Source organism: Saccostrea cucullata, unplaced genomic scaffold (genome assembly GCF_032062105.1).
Source record: "Saccostrea cucullata isolate Sc308-1 unplaced genomic scaffold, CSIRO_AGI_Scuc_v1 ctg1470, whole genome shotgun sequence".
Classification (NCBI taxonomy): domain Eukaryota; kingdom Metazoa; phylum Mollusca; class Bivalvia; order Ostreida; family Ostreidae; genus Saccostrea; species Saccostrea cuccullata.
Window position 1 is genome coordinate 47,801 of NW_026920398.1, and position 12,516 is coordinate 60,316.

The 12,516-nt window shown below is 31.5% G+C and overlaps 2 protein-coding genes across 2 annotated transcripts in view; one reads left to right on the top strand and one right to left on the bottom strand.

Annotated features, from left to right (window-relative positions):
• Nucleotides 1-12,516, top strand: part of LOC134248353 (uncharacterized) — a 96,296-nt gene that overhangs the window by 44,182 nt on the left and 39,598 nt on the right. The gene's annotated exons all lie outside the window — the stretch shown is intronic.
• Nucleotides 1-12,516, bottom strand: part of LOC134248249 (von Willebrand factor D and EGF domain-containing protein-like) — a 38,224-nt gene that overhangs the window by 22,535 nt on the left and 3,173 nt on the right. The window contains 7 exon segments of the mRNA XM_062730661.1: nucleotides 620-1,018; nucleotides 1,903-1,989; nucleotides 2,122-2,390; nucleotides 2,502-2,516; nucleotides 3,283-3,444; nucleotides 5,568-5,768; nucleotides 10,494-10,557. Of these exon segments, the coding sequence (XP_062586645.1) occupies nucleotides 620-1,018; nucleotides 1,903-1,989; nucleotides 2,122-2,390; nucleotides 2,502-2,516; nucleotides 3,283-3,444; nucleotides 5,568-5,768; nucleotides 10,494-10,548 (1,188 nt within the window). The 5' untranslated portion in view covers nucleotides 10,549-10,557.

The following is a 12,516-nucleotide window of genomic DNA, read 5'->3' on the forward strand; positions in this document are numbered from 1 at the left end:
GATGTTTCTTGCACTGTCTTCTGTGATGTTAACATCAGGTCTTTCACTGTCCAACAAATGCAAATGCACAAGTTCCCAGTAAAATAATTTTCATTGGTTTGGTTCAAAGGGCAAGGGGATAACAGTTATTTGATGGTTTTCATGTGGATATACAGATGAAAGTCTTTGGGGTGGGGGATGTACATGTATCTACATCTGCACCTTAATTAGGTCTAATTGCAAAATTTTGTAGAAAGTGTTTCTACCTCTGTGAGATTGCAATTAACAGGAAGTGGAAACTAGAAGATATTCGTATTTTATAAGATCTAGAATTGTTTTCTTAGCAATGAAAAATTTCACTTCCCTGGAGTAAAGGGGGATTAAATTTATTTGTCTAAATCTACCACTGAGGTCCATGATATATCTATTAAAACAATCTAAAGTGTCAAGTCATGTCCATGGAATATTTAAGATGCCATGATATTTCCAATGTTTTTTTTATATTGAAAAAGAATTGACTTTTATTTTCGTTATCTAAGAAACAGGGTCTTTCAGGAAACATAAGGTAAAAATCACAATCTAACAAGATAAAAAACATGATGTAGATAAAAATTAAATATAGAAGACCACATTCACTCGCCTGAATATCTTGCAAAAATATTCCATCAAATAGCCTGTTTGTTTTCCTATTGGCATTCCCAGTCTCAAGTCGCAATGTCACTTGCTCATTTACGGTTTTAACGTCTAGATCGTTCGTTTTATAAATTTTCATGATGTGGATATTTTTCCAGGCATCAGTGGAATACTTTTCACGCTCTTCATACGAGTATGATTTTATTGCAATACCACACTGTTGTCTGTCTTTACTTCTGCAGGAAGCTAAGTCGCCACTTGCACGTGCAAGACCAATGTCCAAACAACCAGGAGGAGACACACTATTTTTGTTCAAGACCGTGATTATTTCAGCAAAAGGTACGGTAAGTAGCAACTGAACATCTGCAGTGCCGCCTCTCTCTATTGTAAGATTTGTTGTTAAAACCTGTTGTCAAAATTAAAAGTAAATTAAAATTATCATATTATATTTAACTATTATCTATTCATTTTCAAATTTTGACTATTAGCTGAATATGCTCAAATTCACCCATTTTCCTCAAAATTGAAGAATGTTGCAATTTTACAATGTCTATTTTGCAATAACTGAATTTTCAAAGGATTTTTTTATGTGAAATGAAAGAACATACAAAATAGCTTTTGGAAAGAATAAATGTATTTTCTGAATATTTAACGAAAAATATGATGCAGAAAATGAGATATCTGGATTGTTTTATTCATGTATTTTTGATTGATTTTGATTTGAAATGACATAAGTAATAAAAACCTAAATTTAAAGAAATTGCATTTTTGGGCTTAGTTAGGTATGCAACCTGTTGTTGATTTAAATGTTTTTCTGTACAATTGTTTGTAGCTATTTCTTAACACGTGACAAAATCTTGAACGTGTCCTACATTACCTTGCAATTAAAATTCATGTTAAAATATGGAATGTATAAATATGACAAATATTTCTGAAAAAAGGAGTTTCTGTTATTTATTCTTAACAGATGTGATTACTATCGATTCCTTATTTTATGCGTGGAATTAATTATCACGTAATTTCGCAAGAAGCTCCAAACGCGAAATTAAATCACTCGCCTTTATTTTTATGGCGATGAAATTGTTTTTCACGCGATTTGACGCTGAACAGAATATTCTCGATAATAAGTAATTGCGAAAAATTAAAAAGAATATACAGTAGTCCACATCTGAACGTATTCAAATTCAAAATAATGGAAAAAAAGGTATCTTAAAATATAACTGATAAGAAATAAGTATTTTCAAAATAAAGATATCACATTCACAATCATCTTTGCATGGAAAATGTTACCCTTATACCAGCAAAGAATGACGGACTACTCTTAGTTCTACATGCGATTCCATCTTCCTTATATTTCGCTCCAACAAGGCAAGAAATCTGAAAACAAAACAATGATGATGTATAAAACAAGTTAGAGAGAGAATAGAAAAAAAATTGAATTGAATAAACCGTGCTACATGTAAGTAAAGAAATATATAAAAAAATAAAAGTTAAAATAATTTTACCTACCAATGACCCGGACCTCTTCTGTTTATTAGATATATGTTTTGATGAGAGCAAGGCCTTGTCAAGTGAGTCGTATGCTAGTGTTTGGTTAAAGATAGCTTCATTCCCCTCATACCAAAAAATGTCATAATATAAAGTACGGTCCTGTAGAGGTGTAACGTTACAGTTCAGATTGAAACTTGGTGTGTATTGTGTCATTGTTCCCTGGACATCTTCATCCCAGGATACACTGTGGTAGGAAACAAGGAGATTTGACGGGACAGCATCTACGCCTACATATATAAGATAATGTTTGATACTTACGATGTAACACTTATTAAAAAATTAATTTCATTTTTTTTTTAATTCATATTCCGAATAATGAATAAAAATGAAATACTTACATTTTTTACTCAATTCTAAAACGAAAATAAAGATAAAAATACATATCTTTTACATATACTGAATTGTTACATGAATGAGGGTAATATATTATTTATTGAGCCTGAAGCTAAAAATTATGCCCGAGGCTGCAGTCTAAGGGCACCATTTCTACCATTTAAAAAATTTACCGTAGTCATTTATTATTTATAATAACGAAATATTTTACATTAAATATATTTAATAATCTTTTTAATTTAAAAACTATTAAAGGATAAGAAATATGTAAGTTACATGTAAGTTGTTAGGTAGATTGATAATATGACTAATCAAATTATCCTCTCCTCTCCAAAATACCAAAAATATATACAATATTTATATAATAAAAAAATATATAAAAAGATTTCACACTTAAAAATTTAAGACTCTTATGTTCAATTAAACATAATATATACTGTATACATTGTTTGTTTAATTTATAAATACATTCGTTCATTTGTTTGTAAGAATTCAGTTGGGAAAGAGGGATACTGGTTATATTTTATTCCCTTCACAAATCTATCAAAGCATTCTTTTTTATGCTCAATTACAGAATGCGAGATTTAAAAGAACCATACAAAAAGTTTTGTAAATGTGACTGCTACAAATTCCGCGAAATATAACGACATTGAGCAAAGGTTTTAAAATTTTGCATGATGGAAAACTTTCACAGCTATACAGGTAGGTATGATCACATACATACCATCTTTCAATTTTGTTCTATTTTCACTTTAAAGAAATATTCATTAAAAGTTAAGAACTTACGAAAACAATAAGCTGAAGCACATAAACCTAACGGCCCCAGTTGATAAACGATGAAAGTCTCGCAGTTTTTCACCTTGATGTTATAAGTCTCGGAGCAGTTACTTCTAAAACCCACTTTACATGCTGGAATTTCTTTTATTTCTCCTGGAGTTGGTAGTTTACCTTGATGGAAAAAAACTAAATAGAAAACAATTCTCGTCGCAATAATTCTAACACCCTTTTAATGCCACCAACAAATTTTGCTGGAACGTATAATTTACATGTATGACTTTTTAAAATTATATTTATAAAAATAAAACAACTCGTGCATATGTTAAACAGGTGTTTACCTGGTGTTCCATATTGCTAATCTGACTGGCTATTAACCTATTAACAAATACGTTAATGAAACAAGAATATCATTAGTCTCGGTGTAAGTTAATATTTTTATTTGTAAATAATATGGTCGAAACTAGTACCTTGTCAACAAATACAGTGTATCATTCAATTGAATGTTGTCTGGTATTTTTCTTACAAATTGTTTAGCCATTACTTTCAATGTACTATCATCCTATTTTTCTCAGAATGCTCGAATATTACAAGATGTATACGGCGGCTGTGAACAGTCTCCACCACTATATCTGTTCCCATTTTTAATGTTTGCAGAGGAAAGTGTTTGCTTAGCTTTACACCTTTATTATTTTGATAACTTTTCAGCTTGATTACAGTTCATTATTATTTTCGTTTTTCAGGAAAACTTATTCCATCAGTTCTCAAATGAAACATGCTAACAATCAATCAAAGAAGCTCTTTCAAAAAAGACTGGCGTTTTCTTTCCTCCGCATTTTTGCCCTTAAATAGGTAACTTCTGTATTTGTCTCCTATGATTTGAATGCCTTTAAAGCCATCAATATATTTTGAAAAGAAAATGCACTAGCAAGAGAATATTTCATTTTTAATGTACATGTATATTGTAATGTAAATAATCTTTGATTTCAAACAAATACGAACTTCATTACACGCTTTCTACTATCTCAATAAAAGTGCCATTTCTAAACCAAATGTTCCAAATAAGTATTCTTAATTGATGTTCTATTAATTAACAATATCCGTTTTCATTCATTGAGGTTGAGTCAGTATCTTATTTAATTCGAAATACATGTAAGAGATTCTGCTAAAGCCGAATTTTTTTTTAAGAAAGTAATTTATACGTTTTGCATTCGCAAAATAAATCACTACGTGAAAATTTCAGAAAAAGGATTCCATACTGTAAAGCTAAAACCAAGTATACATTCTTCAACTTCTGGAATATTAACCCCAATGCAAATACTTTGCTGCTTTATTATGTACTTTTCCCTGCGCCTTTACATTCTCGCTCTTATAGAAGGGATCATGTTCTGTTTATATGCTACTTTGCGAATTTGATAGATCTTCAAATATTAATTTACACTATAAAATAATTAAGGAACTACTGTCTAGTTTGTTTGATATATAAGTAAATCATAGATTGCTGCAAACGAGGGTAAATTATCCTAATCGGATATGTACGTATTAAACTACTTAATTGCTGCCTTTGGCATGAAACATATGATATAACGAACAGTCTTCAAGATCGAAAGTCAAACAACAATAAAATATAGGAGCAGAGCAAACACGGGCCTCCAAAACATCAAAGTTGGGATCAGGTGCCATGGAGGAGTGAGCATCCCCTGCCAACCGGGCACACCCGCCGTGTATCCAACTAAATATTATCACTTCATTGTGCTGTATTGTATTTCATAATGATTCCTTTAAATTCAGAAATATATTAGGAAAACAATAGAAAAATAAAAGAACTGTCTAATAGAAATTTAAAATAAAGTTGATATATTGTATTTATTACTCTTGAAACAGACGAAGCTTTGCAAGATGTTTCCAGTAAAACATATTTGATTGATTAATTGTATATCGTTTAACGTCCCTCTCGAGATTTTTTCACTTATATGGAGACGCCACCACTTGCCGGTGGAGAGCTGCAAATTTTTTGTCCTATACTCGGCACTCATGGCCATTGAGCAAGGAGAGATCTTTTTCGTTCCGGCACCTACTGCGACAGGAGACCTCGGTTTATACGGTCTCAGCCGAATTCAAAGGACCTGTCTCCACGTCCCAAGTGGGATTCGAACCCGCGACGTAAGGCTTGACTCCTTACTTTGCGACTTTAGATCAGATGCTCTAACCACTGCGCGACACGGGAGACAAAAAACAAATATGAAAATGAATGTTAACAAATTTGTTAAATAAATGCATTATTTTGCGACACTTACCGTTTAACCAGACGGGATAAAGAGTACCACATGTGCCAAGGGAAGGCGGAGAAGTTGGCATGGTATAATGTTCTGCTCCATACCACCCTGAAGAAAGATAGTTGTCACAAAGAGGTGCAGCATTCATTGTAAACAATGGACTTCTTTTTGGTAGATCTCTAATGGTACGGTAGAATTTATCAGAGCAGGGGTCTGGCTCATCTAAAGAAATCAGAAATAAGTTTGTAATGTACCTTCTCGTATTAAATATAAACATGAATAAAAAGAACGATACATGTATAATGCTCACATACATGTATCTTCAGTTACTTTTTATTCTATAAAGGACATTTTCCCACTTTAACTTTCAATGATTGATTTAAAAACGATATTGTGGCTTTATTTATTTTTATGTCTAGGATTACGTAATCAGAAAATTTTGAATTTAATTAAAACACAATTGGACTTTGTCGGATAATTTTTTTTGTTGAATATTTTGCTAATATTGAATGTTGACAAAAAATTGTGATGAGGAACATATGTAGTGAACTGTTAAGTGTATACAGAAAATTAAAATAATGCCAGCAGTGCCTATATTCACACTTGTGAAAATATATAATAAAATCCTGTCCTAATCGTGAAATAAATTCCATATTCAACCATAAAACATTGATTTCCTCTACATATAGGAAACACAATAATACACGCAGAAAAAGGATGACATATTTTCTTCTTCGTTACAATCGTCAAAGAGAGTAAACATTTTGAATATAGTTTATCACTCATTCGTTTGATCCCAATATTTCAGGTAGAGTGAAGAATTTCTCCTCTCGGTCATCACTTTTTGTGTATAAAACAATGAAACGAATCCTTAACAATACAAACTGGAGCAACCTATATAACATTCCTTTAACGATAACTCGTAAATCGGCACTTAGTTTGTAATTTTCACGTATGAGTTACCTGTCCTTCAAACATCACATTTTACATGTTAATTATGAATTATTAAACTTTTTAATGATTTGATTAAAGACATGTACATGTATAAAATAACCTTTTTTGAGAATATTTTGTTCCTCTATACCTATGATTTTTATACCATTTGACCCCTCTTTAGCCCTACTATACATAGATGTTGTATTTTAAGGTTCATAAACCCTCTGCTCACTCATATGAAATTTGTCTTTAATTTTTATGATTTTCCAAAAGAAATGTATATTCTGAATAAAATACAAACAATTATAGCATGGCTTGCGGGGCAAAATTTGACAAAAAAGGCACTTAAACCTAATAAATTTATAAAGGAATAATAGACATTTGTGTTACTAAGAGTTATCTCTCTTATCAGAGTATCAATGTACCTTAAATAATTTGTCAAGAAACCAACTGAGTTGTCATGGTTAAGTAAAAAATCTTAAACGGTTTATTTAAAAAAGAAACATACATTTGAACAATGCAATATTCCTTAGCAAGTTTATTACAAAAACTAGAGGTCTCTGTCGAGACTGTAGCTCTTCTGGATTGTACTTATAACAAAAGGAAGAGAAAAGCAGCAGTGAGACTTGAAACTTTGCAACAGCAATAAATAGCATAATGATCATTGATTTAGTCTCTTTCGGTGGAAGATTGCAGAAAGATTACAATTGTAAAAGAAACATTTGATTTTTTATTTTAATTAATTTAAGTTACCACGGCAACATCATTTATCTAAAGAATAACCAACAATAAAGAGAGGCTTATATCTCAGTGTAGTGTTCCTACATGCCAAACTATATCAAAATCAGACCAAAACTATATTAAGAGTACCATTTTGATTGTATTGAAAAATGTTTTCAGACTGGCAGACGGACGGACGACGGACGCCTAACTTTCGCATAAGCTCTTCTGGTCTATGATCAGTAGAGTTAAGAATACAACGAATTTTATTTCCGTCTCATTATCATGATGCTCTTAATTAGTGGTGAATAATTAGTGGCACATGTAATTGTTACATTTACCAGCACAACTAACTAAATGTATTTCGATATGTACATTAAGTTTACGAAAATTATCTCATTTCTAGTGTGATGTAACAGAAGAAGGAAGAGACTCTGATGCAGATATTTTAAGTTTATTTGCAAATCCACAACTAAAAAATACAGTACAGAAACCTTTGTTTAAGTGCCTCTGCATGTCTAAATATAGTATATCAGATTCAATGTAAGTCAATGTTTAAAGTCAACCATTTAGACATTTAAATTAGTATATAAAAACAATTATACTTGTTAAAGGAAATGCGATTTAAATGACAAGACAGTATTCCCTATTCAGGCACTTTGGACATTTTTTTGGGACAAAAAGTCACTTTTATTTTACATTGTGTTCGACAAGGAGCCTAAAAGCTCTAGAATAGAAGGACACAATCGTAAAGAAACATAAATTAAACGCTGATAATCAGATGCCTTCAACGGAACATTCAAGTTTCAGTTTCAGTTTTAAAACTTAAAGTGAATAGAGGGAAATATTAATGATAGACGCGTCTGCCGATAATACAAACTTAGTACAAAAAATATCAAATATGTTATGCAATTATAGATGACAATTTTTACGATGAAGTAGGCTATGACTGTTTTGTAGAACGGAAATTTAAGTCGATTGCATGTGATTTCATTAGATAAAATCTACATCGACATGTAATTTTAAACATAGAAACATAAGAATCTCAATGGAACTAAGAGGCTTTCAAGTTTAACTAATGAAACATCAACCAAATGCTAAATACATATCAATGTTCCGGTTAATATGATTTACATGTTTATATTTTGAAGTGCTTGTCAGAAAAGTTTTACTGTCTAGTATCTTTTAGTGTCTTTGTGATCTCGATGTAGACTTGATCTGTGGTTGGGTTAGAATTTTTGTCTTTCAGAGCTTACATTGGCTGCCATTTAGAGTAAATAAAACTTTGCTTTCAAAATATTGTATATAGCATGGCTATTTTTTTTCCAAATTATAGGTAGAATTTTTTTCTTGTTTTTTTTTAAATCTAGTTTTAAAACCCATAAAAATATTATTATAAAATTCAATAAAATATCAAAATAATTTAATATTTAAGAAAAGCCATTTATAGTAATAATAATAATAATAATAATAATAATAATAATAATAATAATAATAATAATAATAATAAATGATCGGCCTCTAGTCTCTGTTTTTGTTTCTGAAGTACAGGTCTGTGTAAACCTATTGCAAAAATTGGCATTTAGATCGAGGTGATTTGTGAAATTTTTCAGAATTTTATGATTTTCAACACAAAGTTTTTTCCCTTGTACTATGACCCATGTACATGTGTTGTATGTGAGATTTAAAATAATGATTCATGGTTACCACGAAATTGTAGGTATCAGAGCTTTGTAAGGAAAACTTGTACTTAAAATTACATTTATAGGAAAAGAAGTAATAGAACTACTAAGCTCTGTTTAGTCTGTAAACAAGCAAAGATTTTCAGGCAGTAAAAAGTAGAAAAAAGGTAAAGTAAATCTATTATTCAAGCTTAACTGTCCATAAATCAATACATAATATGAGGAAGGCAAACAGGGACACCCAACAATTCAGAGCTGGGATCAAGTAACATGGAGGACAAGTCCCACATTTTGTCTGCTCCTTCAGAGGGAAATAACGGTAAAATCTGTCGACAATTCAGTGTGTAAACAATGGCCAAATACTAAGTATGAAAAATGTCTTTAATCTTTTGAATCAATGATAAATTATTTTTTGCTGACAAGGTCATTGCATCAACAATAGAATCTACGAAATGATGATTTTGAACGACAGTGCTGATATTCTTGTATCATCAACTTGTTGTCTGTTAATAATTTATATGCAATTATTTTGTTTTAAATGTTTACATGTATGTATGTGACTGGAGAAGCCAAAGTGAAACCGCTAAATATATCCCCAATTCTATAGAAAATTTCTGAATTCTGAGAAATGTTAACCTCTGAAATCATATAACAGATATTGACTTATCTGAAATATTCACACACATATTTATAAAAAATGCAGAGGGTTCATCATTGCCAAACAATGTCATCAGGCAGTTTCAATTCTCTATATTATTTCCTCTATTTTCTATGTTGTTATGATCCAAAAAGAAGCTTTATTGATGTATTTATTGTATGTTTTAAACGTCCCTCTCGAGAATTTTTCACTCGTCTGTACACTCCACCATTTGCAGGTAGAGAGCTGCAAACTTTGTTCTGCACTCGACACTCAGTGCAATTGAGCATTGAGGAGTCATTTTCATACCCAGTATCTACTGCGACAAAACACCTTGGTTTATAGGGTCCGGGTTCAACATTACACAGTGCGACTGGAAAGATGTACAAATGAAAAGCGTAACAGAAACTACATGTAAAACCAATCAGACGGCATCACCCCGATGATATTTTACTGCTCAAAAAACTTAAAATAAAGTATGCTTGAAGATGGCATAAAGTCAGCTCATTCCTTCATTTGCAACTTATCAGGTCTACCTTAAGAAAAAACAGACAATCATTTCACTACAGAATTTCTCGTTTAAAAAATGTCTATACAGTAAATAGAGATTACATGGAAAGAAATATAGAAAAATGAAATTGATTCCATGTCCTGATTCTCTTGTACTAAGGAAAATCTTACTAAATGATTATTCTGAACAGAACCAAAAGATTTTTTAGCCTACGCGTATATTTTCCTTCGTCTGAATTCTGACCGAGGCCTTGTGTTTTTAGGGTTGCAATACATGATCGGAATTAAATACAGGAAGAATCTCTCAAAAGAGCAAATTAGGTAGTGTGTCTCATTTTTTGCCGTCTTTTAAATATTCGATGAATCAGGTTTATAGATCTATTGTTTATCTTCTATCGTTGTCATTCTATTTCTTAGGAATCGAAACTGATGATAAGATGTGGTTAATAATTCTTAACTTACTGCATTTTGTAGAAAAAGGAACACATACAATGAAGAGCCAATAAAGGATTTCCATTTCTGCTTTCTGCAATAAAAAGAATGTAAAGGGTAAATGTATAAACTATATATTTTTTCTCAATAGAATATATGTATTTAAGAATTCACCGAAAACTCACAAAGTCTATCCTTCCTATATTATATAACCAGTGGGATCTAATGATTATGTTTCAAATTTGCAAGGATATATACTTATAAAGTTATATCATCATCATAAGTTTTTTTTTCCCGCAAACGCACCCTAAATTTGACAAAAAGTAAAAAGGAGTTTGAATATAATCTATGATATAGTATCTGTTTTCGCAGATCACTATCCCCATTTTGGGTTTTAAAAATGGGTTATTATAATATCAAAGAAAAAATAGTAATTAACATAAATTTTATATATTCTTGAATTTGAAATAATTTTAATACCATAAAAATGGCGATTTTGTGCTTGAAATAATTCACTTTAGAATGTCATTGACGGGAAACAGTCTTGGGTTTCTCCCCTTTTTAGGTCACTTGAAAAACTCAGGTGACCTATTGCTATCTGTTTTCGTTCGTCTTCTCTACAACCACTGAACCAATTTCAACCAAATTTGGTATACATCATCTATTGGTAAGGGGAACAAAACTTTTGAATTTTATGGCCCCCGCCCTCCTGGAGCCTGAGGGGTGGAGCCAAAACAATTAGAATTATTGCAATCTTTAAAAATCCTCTTCTTGGACATCAAGCAGGCAAACTTGAATGTAATGATCTTTCAGTCTTCTACCAAAATTGTGAAAATTGTGAAATTCACAGCCCCAGGATCAGGGGTTATAGTGCCAGGGCAGGGTTATATAAATTACAATCCAAAATTTTTATGGCCCCAGTGTCAGGGGTTCTGGTGTTAGGTCGGGGCTCTATTGATCATAAAGTGAAAATACATTAATTCTTTAAAAATCTTTTCCTTTTCTCCTGGGTTTTATGCCCATGATCCAAGTATATATATTTATGAAGAAGATAAGTGAATCTAGCAAAATGGTTATTTTTATGCCCCCTGGGTCGGGGGGGGGGGGGGGGTACATAATCTGAAAATAAATTTATGTTTTCAAATCTGGGCTTTGGTATAAATCAACCATTTTATGATAAAATTTTATAAAATTTTGAAATATGTGGTCCCAGGGTCAGTGGTTCCTTTGAAGTGAGGTGTACTCCTTGAGTAGTGTGAGGTGTACAACTGGTTATAAAGTGGAAGTGCATTTTCTCTTTTTGTTACTCTGATCTACTTCTGGGTATTAAGTAAATAGACTAAGTATGGTAAGTTTATAACTATGATAAGCAGAAGTTTGTTCAAGTCATGAACGGGAAGAAGGGGTTGGATACGGTGGTACACAATTGAGGATCAAAGTTTTGCCTAGAAATATCAAGGAAATTTTTTCCCCAGGTACAGAAAATCCATGTTAAATCATATTGATATGGAGGCTTTCTCAGGTAGTACAAAGTCATACTGGTTGAAATGAGGGCTGGTAGTTTAGAAGTCTATATATGTAAACTTCTCCAAACTGAGGTGATTTCTGCTTGATTTCCTAGCCAATGTCCTCAGGTGAGCGATGTGGCCCATGGGTCCCTTGTTTAATTTGATAATCTTCAAATTGGAAAAAAAAACTTCAGTTTCATCTTAAAAGCCCTCTGATATGAAAGATACAACTTTAAGTCCAAAAATAATTGTATATTTTGATTTATACTGTAAAACGTTTTTCATAGTTAAAAACAGGGCCTTTGATTAAGAGATATAAAATAAATAATCTAAAGAAACTACATGTACATCTGTCTGTCATATACATTTAAAATATTCAAAACCAAACTGGAGATAACAAATTTTGATCAATCCATGCTGTTGATGATAAATTAATGAAAACGATAGGAAAAATGACGCGAAAAAAAACTCGACAAACAACCTTACCTGACTTCCATTGAATGACCTTCAGAATTAGGTATCTTCCTTTAAGTTGAATACTGTTC